Raw genomic sequence first — 17,566 nt, forward strand, 5'->3', positions numbered from 1 at the left:
ATGAAGAAATAATAGACCCATAGTTGGTCTTCTCTGTTGGATGGAGATAATTGATAAGAAGTCAGTTCAAGTTCTAAAATATCCAGATCTTGCATTTTGCCTTTTCTGCAGTTTCTGATTAAAATGTAATTAAGGTATGTTAAATAGGCATGCCTCCTATAGAATTCCATATGGAGCAAAATAACCCAACACACTTTAAAATAATCATTTTTTAATCTTCCCAGTAAATCAGTTTTTATCATTAAGCAATGAATGAAGTACTATTTCTATTAGTTCTTTTTGACTTAAAGTATATTTTTAACTTTTAAAATTTTATTTTACAATGTTGTATTAGTTTCAGGTATATAGCTGTACATTTTAAATGAGTCTATTAGGCAGAAATTAGTCTTCAAGTTATGTGAATTTAAAATTAATAGTAATTCAATCATATAGAACACTCTAAACTTTAGGGAAAGCTATTCATTCCTATTCCTCAAAAGTTAATAGTAAGTTAAACATAGCTGGAGGTATTTGTCTTTGTGCTTAGAGCCAAGGCCCTGTTAACTGAAAGTTATGGGCTATCCCCACCACGTTCTCTTGGATCATAGAGGCAGTCACGGCAGTACAGCTGGGAGAGCTCTAAAAGACCACCGTATTTAACTCCTGACTGGTCGTCTCTACTGCCCACCTCCGTATCTTCATCTTGGTATCTGCCTCTCTCCTTTGACTTTCTCGAGACATGTAGAAAGTCCCCAAAGTACATATGAAATTCAGCAATGTTCCCTCACAGACAGATTGCCTGAGACTCTTAGATTTCCTTCAATTGTGTGTATTTGTAGAGTGTGTTAAAGAAACAGCTTTCCACTCTCCATCTCAACTCTTCTACACTGAGACACAGGTGTAATAATTGATTGATGCCAAGACACCCTCTCATAATTTCTATAAGTGAAACCCTTCCCTCTTACAGGAATGACAACAGCATTCCCTTCTCTGCCCCACCTCAACTGACAGAAAGTATTATGCTTAGTCGTTCAGTAGTGTCTGACTCTTTGTGACCCCATGGCCTGTAGCCCACCAGGCTCCTCTGTCCATGGGTATCCTCCAGGCAAGAATACTGGGATAGGTTGCCATTCCCTCCGTCCAGGTGATCTTCCCAGGCCAGGAATCGAACCCAGGTCTCCCACGGCACAGGTGGATTCTTTACCATCTGAGCCACCAGGGGAGCCCAAAGAGCACAACACAGTCATAACTGAAATAGTCAAAGACTAAAATACAGTCATAATTGACAGAGTACAATACAGTCATAACTGAAAGAGAGTCACTATTTCCTCTGCAAGTTTAGGCTTAATGGGAGAGCACTGGTGAGGCTGAACCAGAAGTGAAGTCACTGAATAACCACAGGACAGTGGACCTTTATCTTTTGAGGACAGTGGACTTCATTGTGTCAGACATTGGAGAACCATTTTTGAGCAGGATTCTTCTTTTGGGAAATGTATATTTGAAGCAATGTAAAGCATGGATTAAAAGGAGAGTGTACTTAATAATATTGGCACTAATATAGAAGTCAAGAGTTTAACATTTGGGGAATTCTTTGACTATTAAATAAAATTTAGTTAATATGGAAATAGAGCTATCAGTGAACAGTAGCATTAAATTAAGTCAAGTACTTTACCTGGCCCAACAGTGCATACAAAAGAGGCCGCACCAGCATAGATATGGCAGACCAAGAAGTATAGTATAGCACCATCTGGAGATGATAAGAGAGGAACTTATCTCTTATCCGCTGGGGTCTTTCTCTGGGTTCAAGGCTTCATGAAAAGAAAGGAATGACCAACAGCTGTTCTAACATTCCGTATTTTACGCATGTTTCCACATTCACATATGTTTTAGATTATTGAAGGGTATAAGTAGGCAGAAAATTCTCCATTTATGCAGTTTCAGACATTTGCAGTGGAATCACTAGTTATAGTTAGGAAGATATTGGCTATCATTGTGGCAAATACTGATGTTGAGTAAAAATGATAACTCTTTAGAGGACCTCTTAATATGTTCTGCTCCTTCAGCTCTTGATTTTCCCCAGTATGGAAAATGCGTTTTTTATTTTCTCTCACGCCCAGGCTCTGTGTGCTGGGGGAGAGAGCAGCTCCATCACAACTTCATGTTGTAGGTAACCCAACATCCACTGCCATGTGTCTCTCCTCCAGCCTTTCTGTCACTAGCAAAGAGCTTCATGGTTTCAAATAACCTGCCTCTGTGTGTAGCGGATGTGCACATATATCCATACATACAGTTGTTACACAAAAGTGCATTTATGCATTTATCAGTGCTTATCTGTTCAGTTTAGTTGCTCAGTCATGTCTGACTCTTTGCAACCCCATGGACTGCAGCACACCAGGCCTCCCTGTCCACCACCAACACCTGGAGCTTGCTCAAACTCATGTGCGTCGGTGATGCCATCCAACCATCTCATCCTCTGTCGTCCCCTTTTCCTCCTGCCTTCAATCTTTCCCAGCATCAGCGTCTTTTCCCATGAATTAGTTCTTCACATTAGGTGGTCAAAATACTGGAGCTTCAGCTTCAGCATCAGCCCTTCCAATGAAAATTCAGGATTTCCTTTAGGATGGACTGATTTGATCTCCTTGCAGTCCAAGGGACTCTCAAGAGTCTTCTCCAACACCACAGTTCAAAAGCATCAATTCTTCAGCACTCAGTTTTCTTTATAATCCAACTCTCACATCCATATATGACTACTGGAAAAAACATAGCTTGGACTAGATGGACCTTCGTTGGTAAAGTTATGTACCTACTTTTTAATAGGCTGTCTAAGTTTGTCATAGCTTTTCTTCCAAGGAGCTAGCATCTTTTAATTTAATGGCTGCAGTTGCCATCTGTATGTCTGTGCATATCTGTATGTCTGTATCAATTTTGAACTTGTCTCTTCTATCTTTACTTTTTCAATTTCAATAATTGTTACTCTTTTTCTTGATTTCTGTGTCATGTAGATCTATGGTCTCTTCTCAAATGCAAAACAAATTTAATTCGTAGTATTCTTCTATCTTTATTTTAGCCTTAGCTTTAACTAGCTCTGCCATTCACTCTGAAAATAATTATCACTTTCCATATGGCATCTCTTTTCAAATACTTAGCAACTTCTATTGGGTTGGCCAAAAAATTTCAGATATTTCATATGATGTTATGGAAAAACCTGAACAGACTTTTTGGTCAACCCAACACTTTGGACTCACCTTTTGCAAACTTTTAAATTTCCTTTATTTTTGTCTACTGTGTTAGACTTTTGACATTCCTGTATAGCCTTTCTAACCAACCACCCAAGCTCTCCTGATTCATCACCCACTCCAGTGCTCCCCATATGGCTCTGTTTATGCCAGGCTCTTCTATCTTCTTTAGTTCAACCTGAAGCTTCTAGGAATATTTAAACTGTTAAATATTGAAATGATATAAAAAGATAAAAATGATTCTTTTATGACTCTACACTAAAGATAAGTATTTTTAATTGAAAAAGAAATATTTTTATACTTTATGAAGTGATTTGCAAAAATATAAAAATTAAATTTTAATTCAAAATAATTTGAAACCAAGAGTTCTGCAGAATTGAAGTTAAAAATTTATCATCTGCTTCCCCTCCTGTAGCTCCCTGTAACATTTTTGAATGTTGTTAATGAAGTATTGGCCAAAAACAAACAATTACCAATTTATAACTGCCTATCATATTTTACAATAAGCATGTTACCATTTATGTCATTGAGTATGACAAGATTTGGAAAGAGCTTAATTCCTGCTCTTTAAAACTAAAGTTTCCTGTGCATCTTGTTTCTTTCCCTTCAAAACAGGCAATCAATTTTGCTTTCACTAAACATATTAATCATAAAGATCAAAATCCATGAGATTTTCCTTGGGCACTTTTAGACTTTTCTTGAATTTATTTGAAATTCATGAGAATGCTACATTGTATTTCACTGTAAATCATCAGTATGAAATGTTTATTGCTTTATATTGTTTATAATGTTTATTGCTCTAAAAAAAAAAAAGGTATTTCAGCTGCTACCCAAACTAAGTGAACAGTGACACTCATCATTTTAGGAGAACAAAGAAATATCCACAATGTTAGAAATTATACCTGTCTGCATAGCACAATATGAAGTGGAATGTGATAATGAGAGGCATGTCTGTGACTCCTGGGATTGCAAAAGTTAGTTAACAATGCCTTCAATCAGCTCCAGCCTGCAAAGAGAGTATAATTCGCTCAGTTGTATCCAACTCTTTGCGACCTCATGGACTGTGAACCAGTTGCAAACCACAATGTGAGATACCTTTGGTTTTTGAACCCAACATACTTTAGACTTGTGATCTATTTAAGAAACATGCCCCTAAAGCTAAGATGATATAGTGTGTGTGTGAGTGTATGTGTGTACAATTGTACTGTCTTCACAGTATCAGGTCTTCACAATTCCCCTAATCAGATACAGCTTGAGAAATGTTGGCTGAAGAGCAATAAGAAGAACACCTGTAAGTTAAAGACTGAATCACATGGTCAAAATGAATCCACATTTTCTTTCTTTCCGCCTTCTCTCTCTGCCCCTGTCACAGCCACCACCGTTTCTGATGTCCATCAATCTCTCTTTCTTACCTTTCTTCCTTCCTATTCTCACTTTACTCTTTGAGGTATATTTCAGTTGGCTTTCTGGATGTCGGTTTTCTTTTGCTCTGGTTGTGCTTTTGTTGTTCAGTTGCTCATCCTTGCCCAACTCTTTGCAACCCTGTGGACTACAGCATGCCAGGCTTCCCTGTCCTCCGCCATCTCCTGGAGCTTGCTCAAATTCATGTCCATTGAGTTAGTGATGCTGTCTAGCCATCTCATCCTCAGTGACTCCTTCTCCTCCCCTCAATCTTTCCCAGGATCAGGATCTTTTCCAACTGAGACTCTTTAATTCCTCTTCACTTTTTTGCCGTTAGAGAGTGGTATGATCTGTATATCTGAGGTTGTTGATATTTTTCTGGCAATCTTGATTCTAGCTTGTAAGTCATCCATTGCCTTTTCTGATCATGCTACATTCCCTCAAAGTAACTCTCACATGTAATGAACAATCATGTCCATGTTCAAGGAGGCAAAGTTGGGTTAGGACTGAAATGGTGCCATTTCTCTTGTGCATTCACTGGCCCTGCATCTCAGTTCTATTGGTTTTAAACAACTGATTAAGCAACTCACTGGGCATGGGAAGAAATGGACCACATGGCTTGACCAGTGGACAGTACACTTACTTAAGTACTGTGAATTTTAAATGCTGGATTTTAAAAGGAACTTAGAGAAACTAAAACACAGAAAATTTGATAAGAAAAATATCAAACATGTGTTATAGGCTAGAATACAGATTCTGAGAGATACTGGTGCTGAGATGTACACACACAGAGTTTATTTCTTAAAACAGTTTTCGGTTTACAGCAAAATTAGGTGAAAATTATAGAGAGTTTGTGTATACCTGTCTCCTCCATAATCAACCTTCCAGCACGATTGGTCAAGTGTGACAACTGGAAATTCTGCCAGGAACAGCCTCTGCAAGGGGGTGTGACTTTAGAGGGAAGATGCTAGAGGTAGACAGCTGTGTGCTATCATCTGGTAACCTCTCAGCAGTTGGGGGAATGAGGGCCTTGACCTTGAGAGAAAAATCTGGACAATACAAGACAGAATCCACAGGAGACAATACAAGCCTACCAAGTTTCCTGTAAAGAAGGACTTAGAACAAGTGAGTTTGAGTATCTTTTGATAGAAATGATTCTAGAATTTAACAGAATTGCTGCCTCCAAATAAGAAAGAAGTTTATTTGTGCGTATCTTATCTAAGCAAAAATGTAAAGGAAAGCATGCACACTTCATTTTGAATAAGGCAAGAAGCTTGTGAAATACAGAAAATTACTTCCCTTGTGTTTTTTCCTAAAATATTGATAGTTTAACTAAGCAATAGGTTAATTACTAAAATTAGTTCTATGTTTTCTTCACATGCAAAAAATTTATCCAGCCTTTTCAACCTTGAGCTGAGGTTCTACCTTGAGGGAAGTTTATAAAGATAAAAGTTTAGTCCATAAAATGTTTGAGAAAAAAAAGAAAGTTAGGCTGTCTGCCATTCCTTCAATATGAAATTAATAAAAACAATGAAGAGAAATTATTCATTTGACCATGGTTAAACATAAAAAGATACATATGCTATATATATATATGTAAAAATTTAAATCCAATTTACTTTCTAAGTTTTCATTCAGAATGTTTCCATTGGAACACCACAGTTGCTGTGTCTTAGGTAGTCAAATAAAAACATGATACAAACACCTCAGAGTCATACATATTTCCCTTCCACTTAAACATGCTTATTCCCATGAACAAAAATTCCCTCAGATACATGACTTTCATCACAGGGTTCAAATTTAAATATGTTCTGAGTATATCACCACTACTGAGTGAGAGAGAAACTTTTAGATTTCCTTTCTAAAATGAATTCACACCACCATTCTTATGTTTAAAACAAATCATTCTTACAAAATCCATAAATAATAGTTTTAAAATGTAACAAACATAAAAAAAGGTATTCCTGAACTGCTTCCCATTATTTCCTTTTTTTAAGATTTTTTTTTTGACCTCCACCATTTTTAAAGTCTTTATGACTATGTTACTTTATTGCTTCTGTTTTATGTTTTGGTTTTTTGACCACAAAGCATGTGGGATCTTAGTTCCTTGATCAGGGATCAAATCCGCACACCTTATATTGGAAGGTGAAGTCTTAACCACTGGACCTCCAGGGAATTCACAATCCCCATTACATGCTATATTTTTTTCCCTAAAATACTGATTAGCCCATTAGCTTATGTCCCAGAAATGATAAGAAGTATAAGGACTGCTCCAAGAATAATGTTCCAGCAGATTAGTGCAGTCCTGTATATTCACAGATACTCTCTGACCTCTAGAAACAGCAGCAAGTCAGCACTCTTCTCTCATGCTTTAAGTATTGATTCAAACCGTTGCTGTGGAATAGTTTCACGTGATAAAGGTTCATTAAATTTACATTGTGTCTTTAGACACTAAAATTTTATGAGCCTCAGTATCCTTATCTATAAAATGGGATTGTTGAGTATGAATCACATTATCTTGAAGAGTCTCACTAGTGTGAATTTTGGCTTAAGCTGTGGTTTCATCTCTACTTCAGATACGACTGTACATATTGTACTTTTTAGACCTTTGAAATGTGATCAAGACTGAAGGGCAAGAATAGTGTAACAAAACCATGGCAGCCCTCAGTTCTGTGAATCAGTCCTCCCCAAGTTCTCAGGAGCCAAATTCCCCAAGCTGAAGTCACTAAGAAACAGTTAATAAACTGTATACTCGTATAATGACATAACGCCAATTTCCTTAAATGCTAAAATTATTAGTGCAACCCTTCAAAGTGCCTAACTTACCATATAAAAGTGTTTTTACTCCTCCAAGAAAATCTGACTGTTGAATTTAAGAATATGAATCACAATTTCCTCTTTAATTGGAAAGTGTCATTTTTTAACAGTAATGATGCCCTTTATAAAAATGTTTCTGAGGTTAAGATAAGGTATATTCTGTAATCATGTTGGCCTGTTACGTTAGAGTTCTTATTATTCCTAATAGAAAATTAGCACTTAAATTAGCTAAATGTTTCATTGAAAATATCTTACAATGTTTCAGCACTGGACAGAGAGCTAACTCCCCTAATGTGAACATGACTTGCTCTCTTTTCCAGGTCTTGTCACAATACAGCCATCACTGTGTGAAGCTGATCAGTTTTCTTGTATCTACACTGTCCAGTGTGTCCCTCTTGCAAGGAAATGTAATGGACAGGAAGATTGCACAGATGGATCTGATGAAATGGACTGTCCTATCAGCCCCCTTCCCCAACTCTGTGGTCAAACAGAATTCCAGTGCTCCACCCATGAGTGTATCCCGTCCCTCCTGCTTTGTGATGGAGTGCCTGACTGCTACTTTAATGAAGACGAATCTGGCTGCTGTGAGTTATTTTCATTCATTCAGTGTTCCAGGGAAGAAATGCTGTTTGGAAATGATAGAGAGAGCTTGACAGATAAAACAAAGTCCTCTAGAGTCTTAGCATGATCATATCATCAATAACAAAGCTGTTTGTGCTATGTTGCTGACAAAGTGTACAGTCCTTGCTTAGCATTTCTGGAAACATTTTGTTTGTAGTCATACTAATCTCTGTTAGATGTGTCTAATCTCCTTTTTATATTTGTATCTGAATCATTCATATAGGGGATGTTCTACAGTTCCATCAGTTTTTAAAATGTTTGTGGGGATGGATTAAAGACATGTAATTATAATTTCTTCCCCCTAAAAACGTTCATGAAGCTGGCGAAAGTAAGTGGGGAAATATCCATTTTAGTGAATAAATGTAATTAGAGTTTAGACCTGGACCTTGATAGATATTATGTCAGTAAGAGGTAATGCAGGATTTCCCTGGTGATACAATAGATAAAAAGCTACCTGCCAATGCAAGAGACATGGGTTCCATCCCTGTCGAGGAAGATTCCACGTGCCACAGAGCAACTAAGTCTCTGTGCCATAGCTACTGAGCCCGTGCTCTGGATCCCATGCTCTGTAACAAAAGAGGGCATGGTGAGGAGAAGCCCACACACCCCAACTAGAGAGTAGCCCCCACTTGGCACAACTGGAGAAAGTTCACGTGCAGCAATAAAGACCTAGCACAGCCATAAACAAATAAATTTTTTTAAAAAGTTAATGCCAGAGTAAATTGGTGGGACATCTGGTTTGACCTCATCTTCATCACTTACTACTTGTACAATTTGGGGAAAGTCATTTGAGTCAGTCTCACCGCCCATGTTATACCTACCTTACAGGGCTATAAGAATTGGAGAGAATGCACATAAAATTCTCAGTCCTGCGTTCATCAACTTCTTTCTTTAGTGTTAATTAAGTAATTACACAAATTACACAAATCTTTAAAGTGAGCACATAATCATGGTGGAGTCAAGGCACCACTAGCATTTTATTTAATTATTTTCTGTCTGGTTTCATGTTATATCACACTGTATATGAGCTGCAGGGATAGAGCTCCATAAGCCTATGTTAGTGGCCACTATTTTTGGAGCAGTAAAGTTTGGAATGTAACTGTAAGATGGAGGTATTGGAAAAAAAAATAGAAGGCTGTTTCAGTGCCCCATTTTGCGTGAGCATCCAGAATTATGATATCTATTGCAAAAGGCATGAAGATGAATGAAGTAAAGTAAGGTAGTTTTTGTATGGGTTTTTTTTTTTTTGTATGTTTAAAAGTTTTAGCTTTAAATCAGTGAAACTCTTTTCCTTGGCTTTGTATTTCCCTGTTATTTCCTACATGTATAGTCTTTCTATAATAAAGTCAGTTTGTGAGGTCATATAATATTGTCTTAGAGGCAAGTAAGAGGCAAACAGAGGCAAATGAGGAAGAGGAAGCCAAGTTACTTATCCCTGTTCTGATCAAGGCTCTAATGGAATTTGGCTGTTAGAAATCAGATTAAGTTAAAGAATTCCCTGGTAGTCCAGTGATTATTAATTGGCACTTTCACTGCTATAGGTGCAGGTTCAATCCCTGGTTGGGGAACTAATATCCCATAAGCTTCATGGTTTGGCCAAATTTAAAAAAATAAAAATAAAAAAGAAATCAGATTAAGCTCAATATAGTCATATTGTATTTGACTTCAAATAACAGTGCTATTTAAAGGGAAGCATAAGAAGATACCATATTCTTATACTTTTAGACATATGCTAGAAAATTGGTATTTGAAGAGATAGTAATATATGGAATTCTGCTCCTAAAGGGAAATAAGTGTACATTAGGAACAGATGGTACTGTGAATGAATTGCTCTTCTCCATCTCCAAAATATTTATTGAGTTATGGCTCTGTAGGGAAAAGTGCATGAAAATAAATTGTGGACAAAATTCTAGAACAATAATTACAGGTTTGTCATCTGATGGTGACAATTAATTAAACAACTGCAAGCATAACAGTTTTTTTTTTTCCTGGACTCATTTTTTAAAATTTAGAATGGCATTTTATAAGCTATCATTCATTCATTCACAAACCTTCATTCAGTTCAGTTCAGTTCAGTTGCTCAGTCGTGTCCAACTCTTTGGGACTCCATGAACCGCAGCACACCAGTCCTCCCTGTCTATCACCAGCTCCCGGAGTCCACCCAAATCCATGTCTATTGAGTCAGTGATGCCATCCAGCCATCTCATCCTCTGTCCCTTCTGCTCCTGCCCCCAATCCCTCCCAGCATCAGAGTTTTTTCCAATGAGTCAACTTTTTGCATGAGGTGGCCAAAGTACTGGAGTTTCAGCTTTAGCATCATTCCTTCCAAAGAACACTCAGGACTGATCTCCTTTAGAATGGACTGGTTGGATCTCCTTGCAGTCCAAGGGACTCTCAAGAGTCTTCTCCAACACCACGGTTCAAAAGTATCAATTCTTCAGAGCTCAGCTTTCTTCACAGTCTGACTCTCACATCCATACATGACCACTGGAAAAACCATAGCCTTGACTAGATGGACCTTAAAGATGTAATTTATGCCGCACATTGTATTGGGCATTGATGATCCAATGGACATGACCCGATACAAACTCAGGTTGTTAGATACATTCTATATTAGTGAAGGAGAGGGGTAAATGATAGTTGAGATACCATGTGGTAAGTTCTGTGAGAGATAACCAAAGTGTTATTGAATAACGTAGAGTCCTCCCTAACTATGGTGCCAGAGTGTCTAAATTTTAATGTGAAAAGTGATTGCAGAGCCAAATTTGGAAAGACAGATAGTCATTAGCCAATTTGAAATGCTTGATTCCAGTGAGAATGTTCCAAGAATAGAGCAGAAGTTGTGTGATCGAAGAATATTTCATATAACTAGAGTCTGTGGTGAAAAACGTAGAAATAAGTTGGGAGAGATGAGCAGGGACTAGGTCTTGAAGAGTTCACCCTATCATGCCAGTGATAAGTAAGTGTTTAAGTGATACATTGATGGATTGGAATGAGGATGGGTGCCTGGTTAGGAGATGTCACACTTGAAATAGTAAGGGGTTGATTAGGTTAACGGTATGATGCACAGTATGAATAGATTTAAGAGATATTCAAGTGAAGAGCAGGAGAAAGAAATCAATAACAGTTTCCAAATTTCTGATCTAGGCAACAAGATAGCTAATCTGCCATTTCTTGAGCTGGGAAAAGTAGGAAGAGAAGGACCTCTTAGGGTAAGAAATGTGGCTTCACCTTTAAACATGTTTTATTTATGTTATCTCTGGCATACCCACGTGGAAACATCCAGAATATGTTTTGAAATGGGTGTGTGGCACTCAGGAATGAGCTCAAGGAAGATATATAAAGATACAAAGCTATTAGCATACAATGATTCAGACTGTGGCTGTAAATGAGATAATAGAGGAAAAAGATAAGAGGGGAGACAGAATCCTAAGGAACATCTAAAGGATAGTTTAAAAAAAAAAAATCAAAAGACAGGGAGATGTCATAGACATAGGAGGGCAACCAAAAGAGAATGATGATCTTAAATCAAAGGTAGAAATCTATATATCAGAGGGTATGCATAGGTTCAGATGTTTCTGTGAGATCACATAAAATTAGAACTAAAAATTTTTAGACTGGGAAAAAGCTAAAGTAGTTGCTGTGATTCCGGAGAGGTAACACCCTGTGGAGTGGGAGGACAGAACTGTGACATCAGCCTTTTGTGGAGAAGATGAGAAATCATAGGGGGAAGCCAGCTATAGAAAACCCCTTCAAGAAGGTGGCATTGAGACTGGAATATAGGACAAAATAAGAGGTTTGGTTGATTGGTTTGTTTGTTTTGTGAGACTTGCATTGTAGGAACAGAATTCTGAAAAGTTTGAAATTTTATACAGGAAAATCAATAGCAATTGATATTTAAAAGTCTTTTATTTTTACAAAACTACATGTTTAGTCATCATAATGCTTAAACAGAGCATATGATGAGTCCAACATTTAAAAATAATTCATATTTAATCATGTATTTCCATTTGTAACACATTTTTTTATAAAAGTGTCACTTCAGTTAGTGATACTTTTGTTTGACCAAAAATATCCAATTTGTTAAAGTAAGTGGAAAAAAATAAGTATGGTTTAATGATATGGGAAAATAACCCCAAACTAGGAACATTCTTCTCATTGATATTCCTCTGAAAGAAATCTATTCACCATGAAGATTTTTATTTCATCAGATGTATCAGTCAGTGTCCTGACAAGAAATAGATGGCATGTTGATATTATGTAATTTTAGGCTATTTTAATAAAGGAATTATTTATTAGGGGAATAATAAGCATAGGAAAACCACAAGGAGGTCTTTTGTCACCCATAGAACAAAGGATGAGAGAGGAGGGAACAGCTGTTTGTATCTAGAGTCGAGGGGAGCTACTTGATAAAGGACGTGGCATTTGTAATGGGAGCAGCTAACCATTGGTAATCTCACAGTCTCTTCCTCTGCATTAACCTCCCACTGGTGGTACCCATCAATCAAACCCAATCAAAGCTAGAAGACAAAGACAGATGTTCTACCTCCTGGGGCCCAGAGCAAGGAGAGAAGATGGAGATGGATCAAGAGAGGCACATGGATGCTCTCTATCAATAAGAGAGATAACTGTGACCAGTGGACAGGGAGGTGAATAGTTTTACTGCTATCTAACTTTAATTGATGGGCTTCCCAGGTGACACTAGTGGTAAAGAATCCACCTGCCAATGAACGAAATGCAAGAGATGCGGGTTCAATCTCTGGGCTGAAGATTCTCTGGAGGAGGGCATGGCAGCCCACTTCAATATTTTTGCCTGGAAAATCCCATAGACAGAGGAGCCTGGCAGACTACAGTCCACAGGGTTGCAAAGGTTGGCCACGACTGAGCGACTGAGCACACACAACTTTTTTGTTTATGTTCCAGAAGTGGTTGATGTATTTTACAAAGTTAAGTGCCACTTCAAAAAATTAGGAGTGGGGTTGTGCTCCTAAGACTTATAGACCAACCTTTATCAACAGTTTTATTGGGGCCTTTCGATTTGTTGCTTCCCTGATAGCTCAGTTGGTAAAGAATCCACCTGCAATGAGGAGACCCTAGTTTGATTCCTGAGTTGGGAAGATCCCTGGAGAAGGGATAGGCTCCCTACTCCAGCATTCTTGGGCTTCCATTGTGACTCAGCTGGTAAAGAATCCACCTGAGTGCAGAAAACCTGGGTTCAATCCCTGCGTTGGGAAGATCCCCTGGAGGAGGGAAAGAATACCCACTCCAGAATTCTGGCCTGGAGAATTTCATGCTCTGTATAGTTCATGTGGTGACAAAGAGTCGGACACAACTTAGCAACTTTCACTTTCAATTTGTTAGCTATGATCTCAGCACCCTATGTATAAAGATTACCCTTTGTATTTGACAGCTTCTTACAAACGTGTTCCTCAGTTTATTCAATATGAAAATCATAGTGGTTAAGTCTGTTTTACAGAGGTATTCAAGAATTAAATGAATTAATGTGGCAAATTGAATAATATGAGCATTATTATCCTTTCCACATTAAATTATCTTTATAGTTTTATTAAAATTATTTAAGCTAAGATATTTTAATAAGAGTCCTGATTGGTTTTGTTCAGGGACAGAGTACATATCCATCCTGTTTCATGCTGGGTGTGTATCTGCCTTGAAGGGCTTGTCACCTTCATTCTCATGGCACAAAACCATAGCTCCTCTAATGTTGGAAATGTTAATCTGCTACATATATGACCTTTCATTTAATAGTAAATAGATACACAGCCATAGTCATATATGCTTTACTTTTGTGTATATTTCTTATGTAGCAGATATAATCTTCAAAAGGGATATTGCTTTATAGAAGTAACTTTGGTAAGCCATCATTCATCAGCTGTTTATTTTAAATGTATCATCTACCTAAGCAAATGAGCTTAAAGCCATAAAATGCACTGTGATGCTTTTTTTGGTCAGAAAGAGTATCAACCTCTAGGGTGATGACAGATTGACATAAGTATTTTTATAGCTATGAAACCATAATGTTTGAAAGAGAATGTGGCAAAAGTTGATATTGTCCAAGGAAACATTTTGAAACCTGATTCTCCTATAAATTTTATTTATAGCTTATTTGGACTAATTTTGGAAAATGTTTTGTTGTATGTGTATTCAGTTCAGTTCAGTTTAGTCACTCAGTCATGTCCGACTCTTTGCAACCCCATGAATTGCAGCACGCCAGGCCTCCCTGTCTATCACCAACTCCCGCAGTTTACTCAAACTCACGTCCATCGAGTCTGTGATGCCATCCAGCCATCTCATCCTCTGTTGTCCCCTTCTCCTCCTGCCCCCAATCCCTCCCAGCATCAGAGTCTTTTCCAATGAGTCAACTCTTCGCGTGAGGTGGCCAAAGTACTGGAGTTTCAGCTTTAGCATCATTCCTTCCAAAGAATACCCAGGACTGATCTCCTTTAGAATGGACTGGTTGGATCTCCTTGCAGTCCAAGGGACTCTCAAGAGGCTTCTACAACACCACAGTTCAAAAGCATCAATTCTTCAGCACTCAGCCTTCTTCGCAGTCCAACTTTCACATCCGTACATGACTACTGGAAAATCTATAGCCTTGACTAGATGGACCTTTGTTGGCAAAGTAATGTCTCTGCTTTTGAATATGCTATCTAGGTTGGTCATAACTTTCCTTCCAAGGAGTAAGCGTCTTTTAATTTCATGGCTGCAATCATCATCTGCAGTGATTGTAGAGGCCCCAAAATAAAGTCTGACACTGTTTCCATTGTTTTCTCATCTATTTCCCATGAAATGATGGGACCAGATGCCATGATCTTCATTTTCTGAATGTTGAGCTTTAAGCCAACTTTTTCACTCTCCTCTTTCACTTTTATCAAGAGGCTCTTTAGTTCCTCTTCACTTTCTGCCAAAGGGTGGTGTCATCTGCATATCTGAGGTTATTGATATTTCTCCTGGCAATCTTGATTCCAGCTTGTGCTTCTTCCAGCTGAGCATAGAAGTTAAATAGGCAGGGTGACAATATATAGCCTTGACGTACTCCTGTTCCTATTTGGAACCAGTCTGTTGTCCAGTTCTAACTGTTGCTTCCTGACCTGCATATTAATAATGGATAAAAAGAACGTAATGATTCCATTTGTTTTCCTACTTTCAGTCCTTTGCTGTATAGGTGTCAATAAGTATTCATCACATATGTGAAAGTAAGTTTTCCACCTACTTTTAAAACCCAATTTTAATAAGTATTCATTAACTTTAATATTATATCATTTAACATACCATAGAAACTAAGATTTTAGTTTCTAATTTCATTAAGTGAAAAGCCAATTTTAAATTATCTAAACTGTAAATTTTCTATTTAAAAAAGAGTTAAATTTTCTACAAATTGAAACCATGTGTTTTCTTATATATATTTTTGTCTTTCAATGCTACTTGGGCTATGGTTGAACATTTATATCATTTAAAGTTAGAACTTTTCATTGTACAATAAACTTGAAACTAAGCTATTAGTCATACTAAAAGTTGGGTTGAGGAATATTAATTGGGTTAGTGTTTCTGAGATAAGAAGTGTCCAAAATGATGTTCTACAAGTAGATAAGTACCATCATCTTTGTGTACAAATTTCAACACATTATTTTAAACCTTAAAACTGTCCTCTTGTATGATCTCTCAGCTCCTGGCAATGCAAAACAATGATAAAATGCATATGCATGCATTGCTGTTGTTCAGTTGCTCAGTTGTGTCTTTTTGAGACGTCATGGATGGCAGCACACCAGGTTTTTCTGTCTTTCACAATCTCGCGGAGTTTGCTCAGTCTCACGTCCATTGAGTCAATGATGCCATCCAACCATCTCATCATCTGTCATCCCCTTCTCCTCCTGCCTTCAATCTTTCCCAGCATCAGGGTCTTTTCCAATGAGTCAGCTCTTCACATTAGGTGGCCAAAGTATTGGAGCTTCAGCATCAGTCCTTCCAATGAATCTTCAGGGTTGATTTCCTTTAGAATTGACTCTTTGATCTCCTTACAGTCCAAGGGTTTCTCAAGTATGTTCTCCAGCACCACAGTTTGAAAGCATCAATTGTCAGCTCTCAGTCTTCTTTGTGGTCCAACTCTCGCCTCCGTACATGACTACCGGCAAAACCGTAGCTTTGACCATGGGGACCTTTGTTGTATACATATATAGATGGGCATATTGATGCAAGTTTTTAGCCATGCATCCATATTTTTAAACTTATTTTGGTTTGCTCTGGGTCTTCTTGTTAGTGGGTCTACTCCCCAGTTGCCATGATCTGACCTCTCATTGTGGTGGCTTCTCTTGTTGTGGAGCACAGGCTGTAGGCATGTGTGCTTCAGTAAATGTGGCTTGTGGGCTCTAGAGACACAATCCTTTATTACTTTTTACAAACATCTCTTCATCTTATAAGAGTTGGAAAATTATTCTGTTTCTTAGTTTGCTTGGTTTGAAATATTATTTATCTTGTCAATGTATATCCTAAAACTATTTTACCCTTTGGAAAAGCTTAAAGAGCTTTTTCCCTAGCTTTTTCTCCTAGCACTTTAGCCATTTCTACAGTCTGGTTCCAGCCTTTGGTTTTAGATTTGTCTCTCATAACTCTTCACAGAAATTCTCTAGCCTAGGCAAACTGCTTTATTTACTGTTCCAATATCAAAAGTATTGATTCCCAATCTGTAGATTTGATTCCCACTCTGCTAAATGGATTTTCTCTGAAAGCATTAAAATGTAAATTAAAATATAAAGAGTATCTCAAGACTCTATTCCTACTTTCCCCCTTTGCAGACTTCCCTATACCTAAGGAATCTCTTGTTTCTGTCATACTTACCTATACCAATGCTTTTCTAGCTAAGTCTGGCCTTATGACATTTCTCATATTTACTTTAAAACATTAATCATTCTTATATTGTTATCTTCATTTTGTTGCTCCATATGTTTTGATTACTGTTTTCAAAATCTCTTTCCTGCACTTACCAGTGGAAGTGCAAAGTATAATGTCTTACTTACAGTAAGGCAGCTCAATATTATTTATTGGTGTGAATTAATGTTCTAGCAGGAAGAATCACTCAATGAAGAGTATCACTTGAATTTTTCAGATCCAGCAGTTTTAGTCAATGAAAATATATACTCTTAAAAACCTTTTTATATCCTACTTGACATTAAATGGTGATAGGAAGTTCTCAAATCAAACGTCAATAACCTTTGATCAATAATCTATGATTCAAATAAACAACTCCTTCCAACCTATAAATATACTTAAAAAAGAAAAATTGTGACCTAACTGACAAAATCTGTGTAAGACCCATACATGGGGAAGTTTACTCCTGAGTATTCTAAAACTATCAATTCAGCTTGAAAATTTTGAGCTTAATTGTCTTTATTCTAGTAGTAGTACTTCATAGATCAGTCTTTTACAAATTTTTGGCAGCAGCTTTGGGTTAAAATATTCATATAAGGGATACAAGAATACAGCTATAGGACTAAGAG

General features: G+C 37.4%; 1 protein-coding gene across 1 annotated transcript in view; it reads left to right on the forward strand.

Moving 5' to 3' along the window:
• Positions 1-17,566, forward strand: part of MALRD1 (MAM and LDL receptor class A domain containing 1) — a 597,692-nt gene that overhangs the window by 463,461 nt on the left and 116,665 nt on the right. Inside the window, exon 34 of the mRNA XM_005687912.3 lies at positions 7,754-8,017. Coding sequence (XP_005687969.3) covers positions 7,754-8,017 — 264 coding nt within the window. The remainder of the gene's footprint in view (positions 1-7,753; positions 8,018-17,566) is intronic.

The sequence above is a fragment of the Capra hircus genome, chromosome 13, assembly GCF_001704415.2.
Source record: "Capra hircus breed San Clemente chromosome 13, ASM170441v1, whole genome shotgun sequence".
NCBI classification, from domain to species: domain Eukaryota; kingdom Metazoa; phylum Chordata; class Mammalia; order Artiodactyla; family Bovidae; genus Capra; species Capra hircus.